Source organism: Prinia subflava, chromosome 4, assembly GCF_021018805.1.
Source record: "Prinia subflava isolate CZ2003 ecotype Zambia chromosome 4, Cam_Psub_1.2, whole genome shotgun sequence".
NCBI classification, from domain to species: domain Eukaryota; kingdom Metazoa; phylum Chordata; class Aves; order Passeriformes; family Cisticolidae; genus Prinia; species Prinia subflava.
The window spans coordinates 59,133,420-59,160,938 of NC_086250.1; the positions used below are offsets into that span (position 1 = coordinate 59,133,420).

At 39.5% G+C, this 27,519-nt stretch overlaps 1 protein-coding gene across 1 annotated transcript in view; it reads right to left on the bottom strand.

Annotated features, from left to right (window-relative positions):
- Positions 1-23,553: 23,553 nt before the first annotated feature.
- LOC134549463 (sucrase-isomaltase, intestinal-like) overlaps positions 23,554-27,519 on the bottom strand; it is a 44,609-nt gene continuing 40,643 nt past the window's right edge. The window contains exons 17-18 of the mRNA XM_063395006.1: positions 26,697-26,855; positions 23,554-23,892 (exon numbers count right to left, since the gene is read on the bottom strand). Of these exons, the coding sequence (XP_063251076.1) occupies positions 23,833-23,892; positions 26,697-26,855 (219 nt within the window). The 3' untranslated portion in view covers positions 23,554-23,832. The remainder of the gene's footprint in view (positions 23,893-26,696; positions 26,856-27,519) is intronic.

Genomic DNA, 27,519 nt, shown 5'->3' on the forward strand with positions numbered 1-27,519 from the left:
GTATGTTTTCAAAACACACAAATACTGATGAAGCTCCTTTTTTGTGAAAGTAAAGTCTAAAGGAGGTGTCAGACTCAGAGGTTAGACACAGAGAAAAACTCTCCACTTCTTTAAGGTGTTCACTTTAAACACTAGTTTTTCAAGGGTGGATGTTTACAGTCTCACAAGTATCAAGGAGAATACATTCTTCTGTAAAAAGTATCTAGGCCTTCTGTGTTTAAAAGCCTTTGAAACCTATCCTCGCTGTCTGCATAAGAGCACCTCCATTGTGAGGACCCAGAAAACCTTGTCACCATGGCATAAGCGTGAGGAAGGTTAGTGAGTCATCAGTGCAGAGACAGCTAATAATTTCACCCTTTCTGCACCATGATGAAATTAGTAATGCATTTGTTTGCATACCTCTCTACTGCTTCTGTGCAGAATAAAATCACAAAGTGAAAATACCACTTCCCCTCTTCAAACACACAAAGGACAGCTATCCAACAAATACTCTTGTCTCACTATATTATATTTATTTACACTAGAACTATGTTATGTATCAAAGTACCTTTAGCACTAGATAATTTTCCTGTATTATTTCAAATTTTCTTCCAGTTTGATCTGGGCCAGAAGAGAGAGATCAGCAGCACAACCATAAGGTTCCTTCCTGCCACATCCTAAGGAAAGAGTTCTTCCATATAATAGTAGCATCAGTTCCTGACACAGTTTTCAGTTAGTTCAAGAGCTTTTCTGTTGCAGACAGGTAAAAGATATTATAAAAGAAAGGCCTTATAAAATCAGGCCTTCCTCTGCTGAATTACCAGCTACCTTGTTAGTTCTTCTAAAGTGCAGCTAGTTAGGTTCCCTAGCGAAACAATCTTGGGAATGAGAATCTATTTGCATAACGTATTTTTGGAGAGAAAAATACATTTGCCGCTGCATAAACAGTGAATCTGTCCCCTGAGAATCAGTGAAAAAAATATGTAAACATAGCTAGAGAAAGAAAATTTGATAGACATATGCAATAGCCCTTTCCAACCAATGAACTGAGTTGTCACTGTATTGCTGACCAATTAGGTTTAACAGAGTGCTATAGCAATGTCTTGGTTTGGAAAGACAGGTATCTGGAGTTTCCCTTGGAATGGAGAATGTAAAAACCCCCTCCCTCCAAATTATTACAATTTTGCAATTAGGAGTTTTCAGGCAAAAAATATGGGATAGGAGTAACAGTTCTTTACTAGGAATATAAAAAAAATACAAATGCAGTAGTACAAAATACAAACAAGCAAACAAACAAAAGTCCTAGAAAACCCTGACAGAGTCAGAGATACGACCTGACACCCTGTTGTCAGGGTTGGAAGCAGTCCAAATAAGCCCTCCTGGAGTAACAGATGTTCTGTGAAGTAGAGATGATTCTGTAGAGAAAAGAAAAGGGTCCAGTGTTGGCGAAATGAGTCCAGTCTTCCTCCAAGGACTCAGTAGAAAACCAGCTGCTTTAGTGGTTGGGATTGCAGGTTTTATGCTGGTGGAAAGGATTTGGCTCCTCCCACTGGGTGGAGCATCTCACAATGGAATGAAGTAACATTGTCAGTCATTTGAGAGGCCTTAAATGGCCCATTCACAGGTGATGTCCCTCAGAGGAGGATGGGTACAGGAGGAGGATGGATGGAGCAGGAGAGAACAACAATATCTCCCAATGGGTTTCAACAGATGAAAATAGAATACACATTTTTGGTTACATTTTTCAACCCAAGACAAGCAATTTCATGTTCACCAATTTTGACTTTTCTTTGTCAATGCACTAAATTTGTGATGGTTTTTGTGCCTGATCTCTTTTTCTTTCTGTGAGATAAAATTAGGAAGGAAAAAAGCAAAACAGGCCTAACTTAAAGGTTACGAAGATAGTTTTATTAACACACACTAAAGGAGGAAAAAAAGAAAAAAATGAAACTTTCAAAACTTTTCTCCCCACAAACTGTTCACTTTCCTACAAGCAAGACAGAGAGACAACTTGTGATTTTCAGTCAGTTCCACTCTTTGAAAAATAGTCTTCCATTACTTCTTTAGGAGAAAGAGTCTCTCTTAAGAGTCCTGGATCCCACTGAGGATTTTGGAACAGTTCTCTTGTGGGTTTTAACTGTCACAGAAACATCCGTCCGGGGCAAACCTGATTCCATGACCCATCCGACCCTTCCTCCCATTAGCAGTTTCCCAAGCTGCTCATGGGTCATGTGAACTCAGGCGTATTGGGGTGTCACCTTTTAAAGATTAACAATGCCAGAGGCAAAGGATTCTTCCTCACAGGGAACAGAGATGTCTCTTCACTTCTTCATTGGCTCAAAGGGCTTCTCATCTCTCTCTGTTCAAGCATCTCATGACACTACAAGAATCACAGATTCTAATGCAATGTTACTCAGTCCATCACAAACACCTTTGCTCAAAAATCCACAAATAAACAATCATCTCCCCAAATGCATATCTTTCCCATGATTTGAAGGGATAAATTACATATAGAGTTAATTTCCATGGCTCTAATTGAAGTCCAGCCAGCAGGCAACTCCTCCATCCTTCCTCCAATTAGTTCTTCACTCTCTCTCCATCCGACTTCATGCTGAGTCTTCTCTGTGTTCACTCTGCCCATCTCTGCTCTCTCTCAAGGAAGAGTTAAGCTTCGAAAGCTTCAAGTTGCTGAGGAAGGGTTAAATCCGGCCATGTGCTCTCTGCTGGGCAGCAGCTTCTCCAGCGCTGCTCTTCAGAGCAGCCGGGCTTTCCCCCTTTTTCCTCTCTGCCTGGGAGTCACCGGAGGAGAGGGAGGGGGGCTCCACTCACCCCTCGGTTGCAAAGCGGGGTGCGCTCGGCCCGGCTGTGCCCATAGTTGTTATCAGGGGCTCGGCTCTGCCGGCTCCCTCCCGGCTCAGCTGGCTCCGGGGTGTGAGCAGCCTCCTCTCCCCGGCCGGGTGCCCATGGAGCCTGACCGGGCCTTCCCCACCTCCCCTGCCTGACGAGGGGCCCAGAGGCACGGCCCGGCCTGAGCTGACTGCCCCAAGGGGAGGGAGAGGCAGGGCCGGCCTGGGCTGTTCTAACAGAACGGCCCAGCTCGATGTTACCTGTTCAAGTGGCCAGAAGGAAAGGGTTGGCTTGGACTCACTCAGAATTTATATGGGTATTTCTCAAAGTCACATCTAGCTTCCTCAGTGGTCAAACAATATGTCAATATTTTAAAATGAACTCTTATAGGTGCCCGTCTCAAAACAATTCTAAGGTCCTGACAGGGAACTGTTTTCACTTTAACTAAAAACCAAACTGTGTCAACCCATAACAAGTGCCTTCTGATATTTCCTATAAATATTAGCTTTGTGAATAAAGAATTGGCTTTTCTTGGATGAAGAAACTGAGTCACAGTTGATTTACTCCAACACTTAAAAATGGCAAAGACCCCCTGAAACATTCTCAGGGTCATCTGGGAGTGTAATGGATCCATTTAACAGCTTACACCTAGCACTGCATAGTAAGGTCTCAACATCTATGAACAGAGGAATTTTAAATCTACTAAGCACTTTTTCCAGCTCTCAGAGTGAAGCAAGTATTGTGGAACTCAAGTTCTAAAAATGTGACTTGGGAGTATTTTTAGTACAGGTTTTTAACTATTAACAAAGTCAGCTTAAAGTTCAGAAGTTCAGGTTTCATTTTAAAGGACAAGGAAAACTGATTAGATGTTTTTGGGTGAAAAAGTATTATTCATGCACGTTCAACTGAGCATTGGCCGTCCAGATGTCATTTGTGGACAGGCTGCCAGAAAAATATAAGGATTCATTTAAAATAAATTTTTCTAGAAAGAAAATTTATGACTGGCTCATAGCAGCAGATAATTCCAGGTTCTGCTAAACTAAATGTTTAGTATGACAGAGTGGATGGCAACAAGAAGATTGTCTGCATGCAATTTATCTCAAAAATTCTAAATAACAATGTTCTTTCCAAAGAACATAAGATTAGACAGCCCCAAAATGAAACCTCTAGATGTTTCACAAGATCAGCTGAACTATTCAGGAAGGTATTTTAGTCTCCTAAAGACGTAGAGGAGAATCTACTTCTTGCTCTTCAGTTACTTCCTGGACTACTCTTGATGACTGGAATTATTTTTTCCTTCCCTTCTATGCCCAATCACTTCTAGGCCTTCCATATTTCTAAGAAATATCAGCTGATTTGCAAAAAATGTTTGTTTGTTACAAGTCTTTTAGGAATAATAAATTTCACAGTTTCTTTCTCTGCCTAATATCAACCCATATTATTTCCCTCAGCATGCTTCTGAATATTTATAAAACCAATGCCACCATTAGCAATACATCTTGGGAGGCCAAGTCTTCATATGTTGCTTTGTGAATTTGGCTAATGCAAAAAATTAGCACATAGCCTCTACAATTTAAAGCTATGTTATCCAGTTATTTTCTTCATGGCAACTAAAGTAAAAATCAGTTCTCTTAGGAAAAAAAAATCATTACAGCATTTCTGAATGCAACAGCAGCAATGCCCAAACTTCTACAGCCTCCTCCATCACACAGGTAGTGGCTTCAGTACCTATCCACATGACTTTGTGTATTTCCTGATAACATCAAGGAGATATTAGGTCACACCTAATAGGCATGAGAGAAATCAGTAACTCGGCCAAAATAGACACAGATTTAATCTTTGCGAGTAGACTCCAACACAGATTTCATGAGGGAGAACCAATTATCTACTACCTGTAGATAAGCAATTTGTCTGTAAATATTCAGACAAATGTGTACACGGTGAGGGGAATGACCTGGACTAATCTGGGTAAGTGCTGGATCCACTGCTTGTCACACACTTGAACTCACATAAATAAATACTCTGGATGATATATCGGGTTCACTTGTCATTTCATCTTCCCAGAAGGATCCCTGTGGAGTCAGGATAACACTACATATTCTAATTAGCCAGCAAGAATCAAACCCAGACTTTTCTGTCAATTGCTTTTTAACAGTTTGTTTCACAAATTTCTCAGTGTAAGCCAAGATAGTGGAATTTCAAAAAACTTGTCACCACATGTGCCCATACCATTTCTATGGCTTCCTCATTTTGAAAAAAAGTAGTGGGTGTTTCTGTATTCCTTCAAAGATCAGTGAAATCCCAGCATGTTGCCAGGTCCCTCCATGTACTATTTTTCATGCAGTCAGGCTTACAGTGAAGCTCTGTCCCAAATTAATTTTGAAGGCTGCGTGTGATTTAATTTATTGACTTCTTGATTGTTTTTTTCCTGAGATTATACTTGTTTTGTGGAGGAAACCAACAAATGCCCTTTGGGCAAAAAGAGAACATGGTTCTATTTTCAGAGAGGAAAAACTTCATGGCTCCTTAAGATTCTCTGTCATATTTGATAACTCACTGTTAGACACAGAACCAGAAAGCAGAAGCCTCTCCCACACAGTGGGTTTCTGTGGTCTGGGTTCTGGAAAGAGGAGGAATTGTGTCTGGAAAGGTTTATGAAATTGTGTGAGCATAGAGAACCTTCTGTTTCCCAGCTGAGAGACTGTCTGAGTGGGTAACAGAACTTACCAGTACTATCTGTGATTTGGCTTCTGAAATTGATTTTATGCCCCCACCTACAAGCAGCAATAACTGAAATAATAGGAATATCATTAAACACCTCCACTTCCATAATTATCAATCATTAGTCTGTAATAGGAGCTTCAAGGTCATATGCTCAGTCTGACAAAGCAAACTTTAATCCATTAAATCACTTTGGCTTTCCCCTCCAGGGAAGGCCTCAAGCAGCAGGGGCTTTTTCTTTAGCTACTCCAAGAAAGTTTATCATTTTAGATAAAATGCAATTTTCTGAGCTACTCAGTCTGGTTGGCTTTAAAGAGCCCATAGGTTTCTTTCAGGGTGCAGACAGCAGGTTTCTCTCTGGGGAGGAGCTAGGCAGTGGTCTGGGTTGCTCTGCCCCTCAGTGAGCCTAGCTATTTCCTACACAGCTGGGAGATATCTGCAGCAAAAGGGAGGTCCTTGTATACAACATTTTGAAGAAATACAGTTACTGCAGGGCATCGTCTGCTTTTTTTTTCCAATTTACCAGAAGCAAGCTCCACAGTGACTATACAAACTCTCAGAGAAGCTGATTTTAATCACTCATGACTCATTTATAACCATGAATTAAATTTTCCAACTTTACAGCATTTATTTTGATTGCATTTTATAATGACAGTTGCCATCCTAGTTACCAAACACTAATTTATGATATAGGTTAATTTTGCGTTATTAATGAACTATCAAAAAGGCAGTGTGACTTATAATACTGACATTTAGCAAGTCACTAAAATATCTAGAGAAGTAAGAACTTCAGAGTTGCTTCTTTTCCTTTCATGAAAACAGAAAAGAACTGCAGATATAAAAGTGATTCTTGTAAGAATATTTCTTATTTTTTCATCCTCATGTGTTGCTTCATTAATGAATTTTAATTTTATGTTGTTTTTCCATTCAATTAAAATACCTTAAACAAACAGTTAACAGCATGTGGATTGTCTTTTGGGAACACCGTCCATCAGATTTTTCTAATTTCACGGCAACATTCAAGCAATTAAGGTTTTAATGAGGCTGAAAATTTCCAGCCCAAATAATGTAATGAGTTTGACTATCTTCCAGAACAACTGTGGCACTAATGCAGGAATGCATTTAACCATATGCTTGAGTTCATAACTGCGTTGTTGGGCAGCAGCTGTCTGCTTCTTAAGTGAGGTTTAAAGCTCACACTTAACATTTGCTGAGCTTGGAGGGTTCATTGCTCCATTGCTTTGCCTGTGTGAGAAGTACGAGTACAATATTGCCATTTTCTCATGTCACATTCTGCTCTCTCAATGTACTTACTCATATTCACAAATTATTCAAATGAGACTTGATCCCTTACTTATTTTCAGCTTTAAGATACCACTAAAGATTGCACAATATTTCTCGAATGGGAGGTAAATTAGATTCTGTTACTTATCAGAATATGAAAATTAAATTCTATTGGCACCATGGATTGAGCTGTGCTGAAAAGTGTCAGGACTTCTAATTCTGTATCTGTGGTGAGAACCTTTCATTTCCTCTTCTTTTTGAAGGGTTCTGCATCCTGATATAAACAGTATTTGTTTACCTAAAATGACTTAATATACATTATTTATTTGACTGTGAAATAAACATTCATCTTCAAAAATAAATAACTAATTAGTTTGGGGCAACTGCCAGATACCAGCAGCATACTTTCCAGAGCCACAGTAGCAAGAATTCCATGAAAATTATTCCACTATTTAGGTAACCATAGCACAGTTGTCTTCAAGTTATTCTGCAAAAAAGATGCTGGCTTGCTGCCAGCACAACCATCATTTGTCCCAGCTGAGAAAGTAACACTTTCATAAACACTTCAATATTTTTTTTCTAGTGGGAAAAAATAAGTAAAAGGGAAACCACCAAGGAATTCTAAAACAAATTTAAAGAAAAAGTAAATGGCCAGTTTTAAAACTGTCACATGGGCTGCAATTCTGAATGTGCTTCAGAGCTAAACACAAAACTCCTTGAAATAAGAAAAATATATTTTATTAGAATAGTGATTCCCTCTTTCATATTTATATGTTTGATTTAAAATTTAACTATAAACACACACAAAAAATTAAATTAGCTAGTTCAGTAGCTTTTAAAATGGTAAATAAATCTTACTTTGCATGATTAAGAGAAGGATTAGAATGATTCTTAAACATATATATTTAAAACAGCCTAGGCCAAATTCATCCTTACAGGAACTTAGCAGAAATGAAATGATCAGTGAACTAATTAGCCCTCGTGAATTTAACAGATAATTCAGTACAAATTAATATTACACTTTAAATATTAACTTCAGGTCCTTAATTATTTACAGTTTTGGTGTATCTTTTCCATAGCGATATAATTAGCATAGCTATTTGGAGATATATAGTGATTTTAGAAGAAGTTTGATTGCAAGATATGTTTTGGATCCAGTTTGTATGTCTCCCAAGAAGCATTATAAACTTTTGATAGGGAAAGGCACTAAAAAAATCTTTTACTATTGAAAGTTTCTACTTTTTAAAAGCCTTTTGGGAAAATATTATGCATTTTTCAGCATTAATCTTCATAAAGAACAAACTTGGGCTCCTAACACAGGGATAAACTCCCTACACATAATTGCTAATTCTACATAACACTACACTACATTATTGCTACACACAATACTATCACTCACTCCAGTTTTAGTCTTGCAGCACACCTAAATCCAAGAACCAGTCCCAATTCAATACAGAATAGACTCCTCTGCTACCTGGTACCTCATAGAAGCAGACTCCCAACACAAGCATTCTCCTAAGTGCCACTTAGATCCCAAGAACTGTATCATGCACTGTAAATCAGAAAGGGTCACTCTCAGCTAGAGTGAGAACTCAGCTTCTCTTTGCAGCTTCATCAGTAATCTTGAGTTTACCTTCTGCAAGACTAACCTTTGCCTTGGCTTAGCATTAGCTGAGAAACCATTCACTGCAGAAGCTTGGTATGGCAAGGAAAGTTTAGGAGTCGTACTTCAAAACCTACTTTGTCATCCCTTTTCAAATTAAAAACATGTTTTACCTAGTATTCTATGATTCTCACATCTCTAGACTCAACAGTCCTTCCAGGTAGAAAAATCCTAATTATGAACATTAGTTATTCTTCATGATTATCTAAAGATTAGTTTTTATCCAGCTTTTTAAACTCACTAGCTTTCATTTTACTTATTGCTGTAGATGTTTGTCAAACTATAAATCAAACATGAACCTTAATACATCATGAGGCCATCTTGGCATGGCAGCTAACTTAGCAGGGAAAGCACTGTTTCACATCACCCAAAGCATGGAAACCTGCTGGTTTTTATCAAAGAATGGTGGGATTATTGAAGTTGAAAGCAACCTCCATGTTTCACCTAGCCCTCCTGCTCTGAGCATGGCCGTTGTCAAAGCTCTAAGCATGGCTATTGTCAAAGGAAGGACAAGTTGCTCAGGGTCTGGTTCAGCTGAGCTTTAAAACTCCCTAAGGTTGGCATTTTGCAACTTCACCAGGTGCACCTTTCCAACATCTAAACACTTGCAAAAATTTGCCCTTTATTCAGTTTGGTTTTCTTTTGCTGCAGCTTTTGACTGTTGCCTTTTGTGCTTTCTGTTGTGCACCTCCAAGGCAATACTCCCAGGTATCATCAGAGAGCTCCACTCAGGTAATAGATGGCAGCAGTCACACTTCTCATCCTTTTCATCTCCAGGCTACACAAGGAGAGTTCCCTCTGCTCTTCTTGCTCATTATGATCTAATCATCAGCTCCCTAATCACTATAATGATCTTGCACTTACGTGTCTCTGCAGTTGAATATCCTTATAGTGGGGGTCCCAATACAATTCAAAGATGTGACCTGGGGGAAAAAATCCCTGCTGGCTCTGCTACCACAACCCCAGGTGCTGTTAACCTTCCCAGCACCCGGGGTGATCTCCCTGCTTGTTTGTGCTCAGTTTGTTGTTTGCCCAGGGCTTTGCTGCAGAGCTGCTGCCCAGCCCCTCAGAGCTCCTCCTTCACCCATGTCTGGGTGCACCCACACCAAGTGCAGCCCTGTGCATTGGTCTGCATCAAAACACACAAAGCCCCAATGGCCTGACACAGGGGCCTTTCTCAACACAGCAAAACAATGTGATAAAAGTCTTTGTTGTTTATTCTCTCAGACTTGATTAGGAGTTTTTTGGTGTCTGAGGATAGCTTTTCACAGCACAACGTAATGTGGTAAAGCAATAAACATTGGTTTACAAAAATTAGCTAAATTTGGTTTTTTAAAATAAACCATTAATTTTTGTTTTTTCAAAAGTCCAAATCATAGGCAGAATGTAGTGTAGGTCTTAATATCATCCTTGGCACAGCTTCCCAAACAGTCTGTGAACTTGACATGGTGAAAGTCTCTCAGGTTGCAGAAGCCAAGCCATAACCACCTAAGCCATAACCATAAGCACCATTGACTTATGTACTCCCCATAGCCCTTGGTGATCCTAAAAAGCAGATACAGCACAAGAATCTATTTTGCATTACTCTCCAAAACTTAGATATATGTCTCACTACACAGTGAATGTTTGCACTTTACATTTACCTCATTCTTTAAATTGTCTGAAACGGAATTTCTAATACTACCATTTTAGTACATCTTTGTAAAGCTCTCTTAAAATATGCTGTTCCTCTTATAGTTGCTTTCCAAAATAAGCTTCTTACAGACATTTACTATCTAAATCAAACTAATTAAATTGAATCTTCTTTTGTAGTAATGGAAGACAAATAGTGTGAGAAATGCAAATACTAACACATATCACTTCTCCATCAAAGGCTTTTTCTCGCAGTATGCTTTCTGAAAAATTACATATGCAATGCAAATGAAAAACAGTTGATATACAAACAATTAGATTATATACAGCTTAATTTAACTCTCATTTTTAATGTCTAAAACATTTCTAAATGCCGCTTCCACCTTGCAGAGAAAGGCCTTTGAAACATAAATATTTTAGGGCTGCAGAATTGTTCAGATTTTAACTGCTCATGTCCTCTTTCATTTTTGATGTCAGTGAAATGCGTATACTTTATTTGCAGTCACAGAGAAAGACTTTCATGACCTGTTTGTCATAGAAGGAAAAGAAATACTTTTGTGATCTGTTTGTCATACTGAGGAATAGATCAGATGTAAAAGATCTTACAATGAAAAGGGACAGCTTCAATTGTATAAGCAACATTACTGCTGCAGAAGTTATGACTACAGAAAAAATATCTATGACTACAGAAAAAAATCTCTCTTATAAACCACTTTCTTAGAATAAAAGAAAGTTAAAAATTAATGAGATTAAACTATGATGTAATGATTTTTTATGTTGCCACTACTCCCTACCAATGTTATTACATAAAAGTGAATTCTGAGACCAATGTTGCATTCAAAACAACATTATGGGCAGGAAAGAAAACACTGTATGTGGAAGCCAAGAATTTATTATTAGTCTAATGAAAATCTCAATGCTAATTACAATGTAACAGACAGTTACTAAGATTAGTCTAGTCACAATAATGCTTCCTGCTGCAGTACAAATTATCTGATCAATTCAGAATAACATTAATAATGGAGTCAAAACCGTTGTACAAAACCTTCCTAGTAAAACCTCTGCTCTTGGGCTTTGCTGTTGGGCTCTCCCGTGGGCTTTCATGTTTGGTCCTATAGTTGATGGCATCAGTACTGCTTGAGAAGAAGAAGGCTGCAGCAAGCCATCAGCACTCATGCCCTTTGCCAAGGCATGTGTGGTGTTCATGCTGGAGTTCCTTCTTTGCTGGAAGGAGCTGCATGATGTTGATGGTTTCTTCCTCCCTACTATGAGAGCCCTCAGTTGGGGCAGTTTTTCAAGACTGGTCCTGCGAGCTCCTGCCTCATTGCCCTGCAACTCCATTTTACATTCAAATTTACTGTATACAGTGACCTTTGTTCTTTCAGGCCTTTTGGCTTGGTCCAGCTCTCCAACTGCACTTCCTTACCAACCACTGGTGATTTCTTTACAGCACTGGGGTCCCCAGTGGGAGGACATCCCAAGCACTTCCTTTTTACCCTCTGCTCTCACATTTGGCACGCTGTACTACCATTTGCAATGTCTCTGCTTTCACACCATGACAATGCTCCTCTGCACTGCACCATTCTGTGAGGGTCACAAATACATCACTATACACATAATAACTACCTGCTACTGCTATCTGTAGAAAAATTCTAATTATCTTTCTTTTCCAGGTGTAGGTGAGTATATATGTTCTCTTTAAGAAGTGTGAACTTCTAACATAGGCTTTTAAAATTCTCCTTAAAGGGAAAATCTGATAATTTGGACACATCAAGATATAACTTGTAGGGAGTTTCAGGACTGGGTACTTCAAATTCTGTTCTGACCAAAGTGATGCAATAAATGTGAAACAACTAAATCACAGCAGAAAGCTGAAGAATAGTTGGCACACAGTTATTATTAACAGTTCTCTGAATTCCCTTCGTGCTCTGCACTCTCTTAACACTGGAATTGTTCCTGTCACAAAGAGATTAAATTAGGCTAAGGTTCAACATGTGGATTTAAAGATAACTGCAGAGGATGGGTAACAGAGAGCACACAGAAAACAAATAATGCTGGATATTACTTCTATTGATAAAATCTGTAAATGGAGACAATGCAATGTAATACATCTAGATTTTACTAAAGGATTTGATATAATTTCTCACCAAATGATGTGTTGATTAAAAATTAGCACTATACAAAATGAATGCTGCACTTGCTAAAAAAAATATGATTCAGAAAGTAATTCTAGAGAGCATCTATAATGGTGTGTTTCAGGATCAGTTCTATTCAATATATTTATCCTTTACTGGGAAACTTCACAGCTAAAACATAATGAAAACCATTATAAGGAAAATAAGTAGGTCAATCAAGTGATTGGAATTTCATGGTAAACTGAGTTACCTGGAATAATGGTGCAGTGTAGTTCAATGCAAACACATGCCTGTAAGATGCAAAGGTATGGATCATACACTGAATATACAAAGCCCTGTTTTGGAGAGCAGCATGTTGAACACAAAATCGGAGACAAGGATAGTAGCTTTAAACTCTCTGTAGTGATGTAGAACAGGAGATGAGTTGTAGCCCTGTCCCCAAGCACAGACTGGCCACAAGCAGCAGATACTGTTTTCAAGAGGCTTTAGGAAATACAGAACAGGAGTCTGAGTGTCTCAGGATTAAATCAATGCACCTAAACCTGGATAGTTTTTTCCCCATTGACATACAATATTTTGTACGCATGAGTTTAAATAATAAAAGCTTTTAAGGGATTGGCTGCTAGACAATTTACAGCAAGGAAAACTACCCTTCCTCAGAACACATTGATTGCAGTCCACTCCTCTTTTAATCATCCCCCTTTTCATTGTATACCCTGCCTAGTCAAGAATAGAGTTGCTGTCCCAAGAGACAGAGCTTGGCTGGTGCTGCATCAGTTCACCATGTCACACTCTGTGTTGGTTCAGAGAGGCCAGAAAGGCCCTAAGCTGAAATTCGCAACTGCACTGAGCTGCTCAGCCCCCCTGGCCACTGGGCTGGCTGGCAGCTGCTCATGCCAGCTGTGCCCCTGCCAGCTGTGCCCCTGCCAGCTGTGCTCCTGCCACTTGTCCCCTCAGCTGTGTGTGCTGCCCGCGGGCTGCTCCGCCCTGCTGCCACAGGCACAGCGGCTGCTCGGCACTCTCAGCTGCAGGCTGCTCCCGTGTTCTGCTGGATTATTTCACTTGGGGTGTTTCAGCTCTTAGGGAAGGCCCAGTGATGCGCAGGAATGTGGTAAAGTCATTGCCACAGAAAGAGTGGTTCCCAGATACCATCTCTTAAAGATAAATTCAGTCGCTCCTTGGGATTATTTTTGTCAACTCTTCCCACTTCAGCAATTTACTGTAGATTTGTAGGATTGTCCAGGCGTTACCCATTCCTACATTCCTATACCTGATTTTAACAGAAATGTTGTCAATATTACAAAATAGCTATGAAATGTAAATATGTTAAAGCCTGACATATTGTCTTTTGAAGTCAGTAGTCCACTGTTCCACAGATGTCCACAGTGGGTGCGCCCCACACCACAGCCTGCAACTCCCAAGGAAGGCCCATTGGTCCCTGAACAGCTTACCTGAGCAGAAATAAAGCCTAGCAGTTAATGCATACCTGTACTTGCACGTAACAGAACAAACAGTAAAAATGTAATGCTTGTAAAAACAATGCTTCAGATTGTGGTGGGTTTTTGAAGGTTTGGTTTGTATTTGGTGGACTCTCGCTCTGCAAGAAATTGTTTTTGTTCCTTGTTTTTCTTACAGCTTCAGCTACACAGTTTGAACATCCGACTTTCCCCATCTGTACTATACTACAAATACTACAGCATTTGCTGTAGTACTGAAGCAACAGGAAAAGAGCAAACTTGTTAGGCAACATCAGTAAGACTGATCACTTGCCTATTTTTGGCTGGTTGTCAGAGCAAGATTAAGGAACCAGTTATCTCACAAGCTAACCTTTAATGGTACCCTGCAGTGCTACTATAGATCACTTAGCTGAGCCACCAGTTAGATGGTCATTGTTGCCATAAATACAGGATGCAAATACTTCCCAAATTTAATACTTAAACTATTGCTCTTCATTTCTTCTTCAGATCAATTTTATTTTAAAATGCCATTTCAAAGAGATCTAAAAACCAGGGATAGCTCTAAGAGCAGTCTAAGGGATTATGTGGTAGGTTCCCCCAACCCGTCTAGGCTGAAAGAACCATTGTTTGAATGGGAAGGAGGAAAAGCTCTCAAACTACTACCCTGTGACCAGCTGTGCTATTCTGAACAGTACTAATAGGAAAACCATAGCTCATTTTCATGTCTTGTAAGTCCATATTCACACACAATTATTGTATCTCTTCCTATCTGTTGACAAAACCTTTATAGGTTGTAGTGTGAATAGCATAAACTATTTCATCCTTGTGATTGGTTTTCAAATGTTTTAGTTAACATTATTTTTTCTGCAGCACAATGCATTTCTGCATTTCTTCATCAATGCTGAAGGACAGTATATGGAAAATGTGGGGCTCTCACCTGCTGTACAACCTGGCTTGCCTGGGGACTTCTGGGCATCAGTTCCTGGAAACCAAAGGACCATCTCAAGAAGGAGCCCTCCCTCCTATACTTTCTTGGTGATTCATCTAGGGGAAAAATTTCACAGTGAGAATTGCTATTCAGTTCCAGTCTGATGCCTGATGACCTGAATAACTGCAATTTAGAATCAGTTGAAACTCCTTGGATGAAAATCTTCTCATCTGGTATAAAAGTCTACAGAGTAGGTATGAGTGTGGGGTTAGGTGTCTAGGCTCCTGCTGTGATCAGTGAGATCTAGCAAAGGCTAGCAGCAGAATCCAGGCTGGGGTAGACCCAACCAGAAGTAGGAGCCTGCTTCAGTATGAGTGATGCACTCTGGAGGTGCTGTTGTCTGCACTGGTGGCAAGGGGCACCTCTGCTCATGTCTGTCTGGTAGCAGATACTACATTTAAACAGGAAGAATCTCACTCCATGTCTTTTATTTCCCGTGTTCAGTAAGACCAACAAAAGCAGAGCACATAGCAATAATCCTGTAGCAATTTATAGTCATAAATGGTATAAAACAAATAGCATTAAGAAAAGGAACTGTAATAGGTTTGACTTGTTAAACATATGCAAGCACTGGTTGCATAGGAACTAACACATAAAACTCATTGTAATTGTGTCAGTTATAATAGCAACTGCAGGGAATATAAATTTCATAACCTCTCTAAATTAACATCTGTTTTCTAGAGATGGAAAAGAAGAAACCATGAAGAAAACATTTGCAGTTTAGGGGTGGATTGTGAGATCTACTTATAAAAAGATAATTATTGCTTTTTAAGGTTCAACAGAAGATATGCTTATTAAGCTTAGCAATGGCTCTATTACAAACACAAAGCCAAATAATCAACAGTTGCCCTGCCTCACAAGAGTAACAATTAAAGAGTGTGATCTAGAGCAGTAAAAGGAATAACAGCAAAGTAGACAACAGTGAGAGAGAAACCACTCTGCTTGGAAACAGTATTGCAGAACAAAGGGCTATTAAAGAATATCCAAAGTAACCATAATGCTTACATTAGAGAACATTTCCCAAGTCAGTGAGTATCATTACATGAAAATTGAAGTCACATTTAAAAGCATACTGCTTTTCTTCATAAAGCAGCATTTCAGTAATTGCTGATCTGACCTCTGCACCTCAAAACAAAATATCACAACAGCATTATAGATGTAACATTAGGAATTTGAGAGTTGATTCATAGTCCCGTAAAAATTAGCAGTAGCAGGCTAAACTGATAGTGCAGAAAGGGGAGCACTAGAAGTTATTTAACATTCTGCTGGGAGTGCTGGATTCACGTTGTCCCTCCAGATGTTAGACTGAAAGTTTTTCAAATTTTTGTTAGGAATGGGGTTTTGCAGGGGAAAAAGATACAGCATGTATCCTCCCTGATGTGTAAGGATTAGCTCAAACAAAAATAAAAAGCCCAAATTTCTCTGATTTATTTTTTCTGATTTCTTTCTGTCCTTTCACATGTTCTATTAATCTTTAGGGAATGCTTCAAAGAATTTTCAGATTATTTAACCAAACTGCAGGGCTAAATTGGACCTTGTCTAACATGGAAAGTAATACAGTGCAATAGGACCAAACTACTGGGAAAGGCCAGATGCTGAAGCACCAACAGCACCAACAGCAATCCCATGCCCTTTATGGGTGATTTACCTCCATACAGCATGAATGTTCCTTGATGGCTGGGGTGCATTCCATCCTGTCTTAGAGAGCCAATTCTAGTTTAGCTCATGTGGAAAAGATTCACTTCAGTGCCCCTCAACCCAAGTGCAGTCAGTGGAGAGAGTCAGCTTGCTCCTTTTCTGAACTAAAATGCTGTCACAGAGGCACCTTTGTCCTATACACTACTTGCAGAAAAGTTAGTGGGAATTCTATGCACCATGCAAAATATGAAATTGAGTCCTCAGAAAAATTAAAAATAAGAATGTATGCAAATATTTAATATAATAGTGGTTTCATAATCTCCTATAAAATCTGTATCCTGTTATTCTATATTTATTGCCAGCTTGACATGAACATTTAATGTGCAAGTCTATTTTATGAATATATAAATAGCTACTTTTTCAAAACAGAATTCAAATGGCTATCTGCAAGTGATCCACTAAGAAAGAAAGAAAGAAAAGAAGAAAGAAATAGTTATAAGACATCCAAAATTACTGCTGTCTGGTAAATGTACACAGAAGAAGGTTCATCCACATACAAAAGAACTCTTGAAGACATAACAATCATATTGAAATTGTTGTTTCATGGTTTGAAACTTCCCTTAGGTGCTGAAAGGCAGGAAGTGTCTGTGTCAGACAGTCAAACAGACTGTTGGCATCTCACTGGAAATGGTGGTTTAACTTCCATTGCTTTCCAGCTGCCTATAAATTCCAGTCATTTTAAGTTAGAGTTTCTCTAACACCTTCTCCTTTTCTAGCCTCTAAATATCTATGATCACATGAAACAAATTAAGAAATAATGAAATGCTGCATAGTTTATGCACTGTATTATTTTCTTTTATGTGTTACTAAAAGAACTGTTTCTTTTCTGCCCTTAAGTACAGTACTTCCAGCTGCTTGGTCTAAAAACACATCAGTGTTATGGAACTGTTCTTTTGTCTTTTCCAACTTGGCAATGGCTCAGAACAGCTTTCCCATCAGACTTTGCCTGTGGAAGGAAAAAGAGAGGAACATTGCTTGTATCTTCAAAATTATTGTGTAAAGTTTTATATATATATGTATATATGCATATATATAGATCCTGTAATTGCCATGCTTTTTATCTCAGCTTTCTCAGATTTATTCTCCAGAAAGCATAATCAGGTGGTGAAAAAACTGATCAACACCCTTTCAAAAAGCAGAGAAAAATGTTTCTTTCCTTTTTGCTTCCTCTGAATTCATATTGAAATTTCTGTATTTTATCTGGCCCTAATTCCTTTTTTTTTTTTTTTTTTTTTTTTAAATACTAGGAGTTCAGAGACCTTTTATGGATGACTGAAAAGCAGTCATGGCATCATGGTCTACCAAAGAAGTGTTACAAATCTATCAGAGGGAGAATGCTCCAAAATGCGGTTATTACTGCTTGGAGAAAATATTAGGACAAACATCAAAAGGAAAAGGTTCAGACAGACCTAAAATTGGAAACTGCGGCAGAACTGAGAAAAACTTCATTAGCCACGATCATCTGTCGATAAAGAGAGAATCTGGAGAAGGCAACTAGCAACTGAGAGAGTGTTTCTCACAACAGTTTTAGTAATGGTTATTCAACGACCACAGATGTCCTGTTAAGTAAATATCTCACTTGGCAGACACAGTGTAGTCTCATCACTCCTGACCATGAAAGATCAACTAAGAGTGGTATCTGTGGGGGCAGGATGAAAGAAAAGCAGGGCCAAAGAACAGAAAGGATAAACTTTTGAGCAGCTTGCCTGATGTGAGCAACCTTCCACGTGTGATTTTCAGCAGTATCCCAAAACACCAAGCTCTGATACAGCATGTATCATCCCTGATGTGTAAGGATTAGCTCAAACAAAAATAAAAAGCCCAAATTTGTCTAATAGCTGCTTTGCAAACTGGTTAGATAAGTGAGAAAATTATTTGTTCTCTAAATAATCCCTGTGTCTTCAGGAATTTAAGATCAGCACATTTAATTTCTACATACCCCCATTATCTCCCCCCCATACGTGTGTTTATGTGGGGGAGAGGGAGGGAAAAGGTGGGAGGAAGCAGCTCAGTCCTGAGCTACTGGCAAGAGAATGGAAAGATTTTATTGTATCCCACAAGCAGTGGACTTTGGTCTCACCAAAACAGGAGGTGGGGCTGCTGTCAAGGGCTTGTGAAATTGCCTGAACCAAGAAAGAGTTGATAGAGCAGAAAACTTAGCAGGAAACTGCTTTACAAATACCCCAAAATGTTTTTGGTACATCCTTGAAGCTTTATTATATTTGAGCACAAGCTACAGCTGCAAAAACCTCCCAAGCAAAGTTCAGAGAACAGAAAGGACACACAACTCTCATTCCTTTTGGATTTTTTTTCCATTTGGGCCTTTCTCTGTGATGAAACTGCTACAACCTTCAGAGAGTGTCTACACAATCCCTTCAGGGTCACTAGGAAAAGCCTCACCATCTGTCTCAGGCCTGGAACTGCTCAGAATAGCTCCAAGGCTCCACTCCTGCTATCTATGCACCTCTCTCTGCCTCTGCTCTCTCAGGGCTTCTCCAGCTGACTGCTCTGCTCCCAGGAAAGGGCATTTTCTGCCCCCCAATTCATGGCTTCACTGTGCCCTGAGTGTAGCAGTCAGGACAGTGCACAGGAGTGTTTGGGGACCACCAGCCTTGCTCTTTGGAACTCCCTAAAACTCATAGGGCTTGCTCATTTCTTTGAATGACTAACAGGAGGGGACACCAGAATGCTCTACTGCATTCTGGATTTTCTTTGAGGTACCAAGATGACTTCTTGGTAGCCATGGGGCAGTGGCTGCCAAACCTGAGGCATGACTGGGAGCATTGCTGGAGGTTATATTGGAGGTTATATCCTGCATCTGTGCTGGTTTTAATCCCTGTAGTTTGTTAGTCTCTAGAGAGAGATCCCATATTTATTGGCACATCCTCTGGCAGCTGCATTTCCCTCTTGAGATGGAAAGAGAAAGCCCTGGCAGTGTCCTTCCGTCTGAGCCCAGTAGATTCATTGACCTTCATTTCATAATCCTCCACCGCAGTATTTGCATTTTATGCATTTGCAGTGAGCACAGTGGCAAGTGCCCAGCCAAGGTCTCTGTGGGTCACTGCTGAGGCTCCAGACACCTGCCCGTGGATCTGGGAGCAGGGGAGCCAAGGTGCCACTTCCCAGCCCAGGCCATGGACCCCGGTGGGTCCCTGCACTGGGGGCATCCCAGGAGAGGTTCTGGCTTGCCTGATGGTGCTGAGCCCCGATGTCTGACTGTTCCTATATCACCCCTGGTCACATTACCCCAGACTGCAGGGGAAACTGGCATTCTTGGATGTCACACTCACCTTTCACCAGCAGCTGTGTGGCTTTTCCCCATGGGCAAGGGGTGAGGGCCTGGAACAGCATCCCTGCTCCACAGAGCCAGGCACCAGCTCTGCTGTGGGAGATTTGTTGTCTACCTCATGCACACTCTAGACCCAGTGATATTTTTCATCTTTGTTGCAGACCTGTTGGCAACATGGGTGGCAAATAGTCCCTGCATGAGAATGACAATGAGTTACTTAAATTTTCAGGTAGATTCATGTTCCACCTGGTGACAGGAAAAAGTAATTACCAAAACCTTTACAAGAAGTTATTCAAATCTATTAAAAATACATTACATAACAATATTTACCAAAATCTGATCATATCAATGGTATTTTATAATCTTTGTAGTTATGTGGAGATCTCCAAAAGCACTGACTCGTAACAGAAATCTCCACGTGTTTTGCAAAAAACCTACAAAATGTCCTTTCATTATTCATAATTGTGAACCCAAGAGAGACTGCTGTGATCACTTGGCATAACACAGGCTAGGGATACAGTTCCAAAAAACTCCTGAATTACTGAGCAAGAGCATTTATTTAGAAAAGAGTCCACTTCTCTTTTAAAAATTTCTACTGCAGGAGAATTCACTATAGTTCTTGAAAAGCTGTTCCAACAATTAAAGTATCAGTCTTTGAATTTGTCTGATTTCACTAACAGACACCAAACCTTTGCTAATTTAAAGAGCTTCTCTCACTGCATTTCTGCCCCCGTAGGTACACAGAGACTCACAGTTCCAGAGAATGGGATGAGCCTTCTCCTGGCCAGTAGAGAAAGGTTGAGCTCCACAGAGCATTCACAAGAAAATGCTTTTTTTTGGCAGCCTTTCAGACATTATTGTGGCTTTACTTTGTGGCAAGCTTATTTATTTCAATATATTCCACATATCTCTCACATATCCCACCAGAATGGGAAGGAGTGTTCCAACAAGATGGTGTCAGTATGACAAACAGATGAGTTACAGCATCTCTGCCTTTACTTGTCTGTATCTGAGGTTGCTCCACTCCTTTTTGATTAAACCAATCATTGGGAGCTCATGCTCAGGTCCAGGAAGCTCCCACATCTCCTCCAGTGTCACCTTTGCTCTAGCAGAGTCACATCTTCTTTTGTCTCTTCTTCGTTCCAAGATATGCAATACTTCATCCGGCCATATGAAAACAGATTTTTTGTGTCTGGCTTAATGAGCACAGCAGAGCTCTCTGTGCATGTCCCCTAAATTTAATTTGTTCAACTTCAGTCAGTGTAGCTGATTCAGGTTACCATCATCTTTTCGTGTTACACAAAATCAACATAAACATTAGTCAACAAAACAAATTCTTGTTTTCCAGGAATGGACTGTGGGGACCCTTTGAGATTAAACCTAAAATCATCCATTTTAGATGAAAAAAAATGAAGTGTACATGGAGTAGAATGGAGAATGTTTATTCTTCCTTTCTCTGCAGAAGAGAAGCCTAATGACATATTCTTAGAGGTCACTGTACTTTGGCTAGTGAATTTCTGTGTTCTCTTTATGGCTTTGCAAGGCAGAGTCATAGAATCACCAGGGTTTTGAAATGCAAAGTAAGATTTTTCCCTTTATATTTCAACTCCTTCAGATTCTGAGGTACTCAGCCGGTGGGTTTTATGGCTAACAAAGGCAGAATGGAGAAAGCAGCTGATTACCAATGCTTTTAAAACCCAGCCTGAGAAGTTCTCACTCCACTGAAAATCTGTATTTGTAATAAATATAATCCACACCAACACTTGGGGAACATCATTCTTTACTCCAATCTAACTTTAAATGACAGTAAAATATTTTTAGATTCTTGGGTTCATCTTATACCACTTTTAACAGGTGATCAGTATTTTTTGTTGAAGTTGTTATCCTTTTCACAAGAAGAAAAAAGAAATTGTTGGAACAGGAAGTAACAAACATTGTAACCAAAAAACTTTCCAAAAAGTGTAAATGATCCAAATTACACCTGCACCTCGATACTCAGAGAGGATAAATAGCCAGATACACACACATGGCCACACAAACTCCATTTTTCTTTCATGTCCTTATTACAAATGCTGACCAAGGGCTGTCTTGCTTACATTTACGAAACAAATATGTGAAATAAGAGCCCAAGGCAGATGTATTACTGACTAGTGATTTCCTGTTGGGTTCACTGAAACTGCAAGGCTCAAAATAACAAGAAAGGAATAAAATCCAGGTTGTAATACAAGCTTGAACAGCATATTGATGCTGGTAGGACTGTATTTTTCTGCACTTATTTTATTAAGATATATGTGCAAGTGGCAGCTTAGTCACTGATTTCACAGAAAACTTGTGAGCACTAGCTGACTCCACGTTTATCCAGCAAAGAACTCTCTACAGAGGAGACATCTCTCACATCTCCATTGCTCTCCAGCCACATCTGTGCTCAATCTCCATACCAGTCTCCTTTTTAATAATTTGTCAGCAAATTCACCACCTCCCCTCTCCCTATCCTGCTTTCACCCACACTGTAAGGTGGATTAGAGAGAAATGTACTGAACCAAAAAAAGCCCCACTCACAAACCAACCAAATTCTGTTCCCCAGTCCAGGCCAGGGTGTTGACAAATTTGCTTTCTCAAACACACTGGTCTCTTGTTCTCTCTCCCTTTGCCCTTTTGCCATGGTGAGGAACTAACACCCTGGAGGGGTAACATATTTGGAGGAAAACTGAGAGCAGGTACCTCTGATGCCTTTGGTGCAAAGACATATGGAAGAGATTGGATCCTGCACAGAACTGCTCTGCTTTAATTGTCCCCATCCATCCATCCATCCCACACTGTCAAGCCATGCAGCATCCCTGTTTATGTCTGCAACACGCGTGGGCTGAGCAGGCACGGGGCTCTCACAGGCAGCACAAGAGGAGGATTGGCAGTGTGGCCAAGCCCAAGGCAATGTCTGTGGCCAGCAGCCTCTGGACCAGCAGCTCCTGTCGTGCTGGAGCCCCCGCTGGTTGCCCTGCTCTGGGATGTCTAATGCAGAGCCATGACACACTGCAGACACATCCTCTGTGCCTCTGCTGTTCCTCAGGTTTGTGCAGCAAGCACTGCTCTGTCTGGCTGCCTGCTGATGCTGTCTGCTCCCACAGAGGTTCTCCTCCTTTCCTCTGTCCCAAATACACAAACCCTGCTAACATCACTCCTCTGCACAAGGACCTTCATTTGCACAGCCCACAGACTCAGAGTGGCACTCTTTTCAAGTGTTTATTTCATCAAGGACTGTAGTCACGTGCTGTAATATACAGCAATGAAGATGGTTAGGTCATCTGTCACCTTGAATCCTCCTTCACCCCACTGCACATATTCTGCTCTTCCTCAGCCCTTTCTCACCATCTTCAGCTACACATTTTTGTATTATTGTCTTATTTTCTCCAGGTTCTTCCCATAAAAAAGCTGATGTGCAAGTTGCTTTCTCTTCACCGTGTAGAGCAAACATATCTCACATCAGACCTTACTGCAACGAGCAGAGACTCTGGAGAGAGCCAAGTCTTAAGGTTCCTCCACAAGATCCAGCTCACTTGGAGAAAGACATGCCCAGGCTGCAACCACATTTCGGGACAGAGACAAAAGTGAATGATCACTACAGTTCCAGATCTTGTAGTCTGGGACAACGGGCTGATTTTTTTGATATGATAATACAGAACTTCATATAATATTATATTAATATTTATTATATTATATATTATCTGTATTGCATATTATATTAATGGCAGGTTATGTATTGGACTATGGAAATTAATTGGTTGTTCCTTTTTTTTCCCTACCATAGCATTGAAAAAAAAACCCCAGTGTATGCTGTGTAGAATACGGTCCCATTGAGAATATTTCCAAATATCTCCATCTGTGGTGAGACAGAATTTTCAGGATGATTTCTTCTATGCTATTTTGAACATACATCAGTTAATGTTAATACTCATTAACTACTACTGAAAATTTTATTTGAGAAATACTAAGTTATAAATACTACATAAGAAAAGATCAGTCATCAGGTTCACAGACAATGTTTTTATGACTAATTTTTCCTTTATTTTACATTAAAATTAAAGTGAGATCAATAGCTGAGGGCCAAGGATGCTAAATTAAGTCAGTGTGTTCTGGCCATTCTAGTAAAACTTAATGTTGAGTTCCTGAGTAAGTGGAGCAGAAATCCGCAAAACCAGTTTCTGTGGAAAAAAAGAGACACAAAATAAGGAATGATAATGTAAAACAAAACAAAACAAAATGTTCAAAACAGAGATTAAGAAGTGAAACTTGATTTAGACCTTCATAATTTCTTTAACATATCTGGTAGGTGAGACTAATTTGATGGCAGTCTGCATATTCCTACTGCTGTATCCAATTCAACATCCCTTTTAGAAATTTGGTAATGGTTTAATATTAATTAATTACATGAATTAAATATTAAATTATAAACACAATATCTGTCCTGCTCTCTCCCTGTTCAATGTTAGATTTAATGTATTTTGTGCTACTCACGTAATTTCCATTTTCAGTACTTAACCGGTTTTATCTTTAGGTTTCAGAATTAATAATCTCTTAAATGCACAATATCCATTCACACCTCTTTGCCAGCCCCCCCATTCATATTAACATTACTCTACCAGTCTGTGCTTACTTAGATCACTTCTTCAAAGCATCTAATATTTTCATCTTTCATCAGAAACAGTTCTCTACCACTGCTTAGTGAGTTGGAATTCCACTTCTTGAATAATTTACCTTTTCTTCAAATACAGGGAAAAATCCAGACAAAAGTACTGCAAACCCATCCAAACACTAACCTGAAAATTGCCAGGCAGCCAGAGAGGCTACTCCAGACTGCAATTCTGCATGGACATTGGGAGGTATGGATGGTGAGAACCACTTCCCAGTAGAGAATGTGGGAAGTGTGAGAAAAAGAACCTTCCCTATGCCTATTGTCAGCACAAGCCTGGCCAACAGATGTACCCTTCCAACATCCCTGCTGCAGTCACTGTACAGTTCCTTAAGGCATGAGACTCCAGAGGGAAGAAATGATAACAGACTCCTAATAATAGGAAGATTCTATGATATTGCAAATGTCAGATCAGGGTAGCGCTGCATGAATCAGAGAGAAAGAAGTGGCTTATTACTAAGCAACCTGTTTCTATTTATATACAAATAAATATGCCTCAATAAGCACTTAAGCACTGCTATTAAGTAAATTTGCTTTCTGTAAAGCAAAACCAATATGGTAGAAGTTACTTTCTACTGTAGCCCTTTAAACAGTGGGGTCTCTGCTTGTAAAACTATTATACAAAATGTAATCTCACTAAGCCTGTAAGAAAGTAGCAAATTTGCACTTTGCATTTTATTGTTTTTTAATGATATGAATAAGTTTTGAAGATCTAAACACAAGTTGCTGCTAGTGCTCTTTTTTTTCTTTTTCTTTTTCTTTTTTTTTTTTTTAAATGAGAGGGTCAAACATAAGACGAATATAGGCAGTGACATTGTAACATCTGTACAGGGATGGTGGGAGAGGTTTGACTGAATCTCTTAGAATTATGCGAGGAATATATTTAGCTGGTGTAGAAAATTTAACTTTTTTGCAGTTTTGGATCCCTACAACATCAGCTTGGTGAGTTTTTTCCTCCAGCCTTTCACATAGATCTTGAATCACCAAGGTTATCTTTTGCTCTTAAATCAAATTTTAAATTATATTTTTAACAAGCTTATTAGTCTTTTGAAATAATCTTTGTATGTGAGGCTGTTAGTCTGCAGTTATCTCCTGGATTTCTGTGATTGGTACCTTCAAGCACATCTCAATGGAATGTTTTCTTTACTCTGCCACATTTATGTTGCTTTCAGTTTGCTCAGAAGCTGTTAAACAATTTCTTCTCTTGAGGCAATACTGATTATGTTTATTTATGACATGGTCTCTGAAAGTGAGATTTTTACAATTCTCTAAGGCAGAAATTTATTCACAGCAATTTTCTTCCTTTACAGATTCCTCCAATAAAATAAATGGTAGTACCAGGTATGTATAATGGGGATCACTCTTTGGTTACAAATGAAACTGAATCACTCAGCCAAGTGGGCAGGTAACATAAGATGTGACATCCACTGCTCATTGCCTCAGTTATCTTTCACTGCATGATGATTTAGTGGCATTTTGCAGTGTTAACACCAGGAGTTCCCTAGATGCAGGCCAGTGCTGAGATGTGAGTACACATCTCATACAGAGTGTGAATGACCACTTCAGCTTGGTGGCAGGTGACAGATATGGAACAAGTGGCCAGAAGAAAGGAAGCAAAAGGTTTTGCTTCTTTTGTCTATACTCCTGTGCAAAAGGAAACTGGGACCACAGAGGTGGTTGCTGCTTAGGGTTTATTAGGGGTGTTCAGTCCATCCCCTCTGGATGTCCCCGTGTTGTTGCCAGAGGAGCACTGCACAAGCAAGTAATGCATTTTGTTCTGGAAATGAGGCTTGGCACTTTAAGATGCTGAAATGATACCTCTTTGGAAGACAGGGAGATGCTCCTTGGAGCCAATTATACTGGAATAATTTCTGGACATCAGGTAATTGTGAGGAAAAAATCCACAACACTTCTTATCAGCAGCAGATAAAAAACTTTGACAAGTATTCTCATTTTATCAGAGTGAGAAGAATGCCCATAAAACTGCTAACTGTGCTCTCAGCTCATGGACCTGTATCTTCTTTCCAGTATTTAATTAGTTTAAAAATTGGTGTAAGTGGCAGACATTAGGCAAAAGAGAGTTCATATGCAATAGCAACGATTAAAGTTTCCTAAAAGAGCTCTTGCTTTTGCTTTTTTTTTCCCCTTTCCTAAATATCAGACTGTTGTATCAAGAATTGGTGTCTGGTTATACTTGAAAATGTAAAGGACTGTGTCTGAGAAACAGTTCCTGTCCTTCACTGACTTCATCTCTCTTCCCTGTTCTTCATCCCCCTTTCCGTAAGTTTTTTCTTGACCTCTCAGTTCAAGTCTTACCCCACTCATCTCATAAGACACAGCATCTCCACGGATGGATCTTCCATTCAGAGACACAGCTTGAGGTCTCAGTTTCAGGCCAAGAATGGTGATTTTGTTGTACTTCAGAGTGTCAGCTCCACGGTAGCCATTTTTAACTATTTCTGTCTTCAGGCTTCCCTGGAAAAAGCCACAGAGAAAGCTTTAGGATCATGACAGCTCTTCAGAGGTGACTTGCTCCACACTGTTACAAGGTGGCATCCTTGTCAATAAACATAGAGTGTCTTCCAATGTAGACATTGAAGTCATAAAGGAAAAAACAAGTCACATTAATCTGTACATAAGAAAGGTTTCATGCATGATTATAAACTAAGAAAGTAAATAGCATTTACAGCATTCATTGGATTACAAATAGAAAATCATGTCCAAGAAGACATGTTTTTCTACTTTTAATCAATATAAATTTTGTTCTTGTACCCATTAGAGAGTACAATGGCATATGCAAAGCCAAAATCCAGATGCAGAGATTCAATTAATGACCTTAAGACAGATTTAATCAACATCCAAAACTACCTGCTTTAAAACACTAGTATCTTCCACAAACATCAGCTGCTAGATGTTTTGCCCCTATTTTATCTACCACATCTTCTGCTAGAAATCCCTCTTATATATGTCCCAGCTTTAAGGAGACTAAAGGAACATTGTATGTCCACAGAGCTCTGTTTGTTGTACTTTTCATTTACTATATATCCCATATTTAGGGGTGTACCAAGAGGACACATAAAGTCATTAAACTAATTCAGTTGGATCACCAGTGACAGTAATTTCCCTTACATGCAATGAA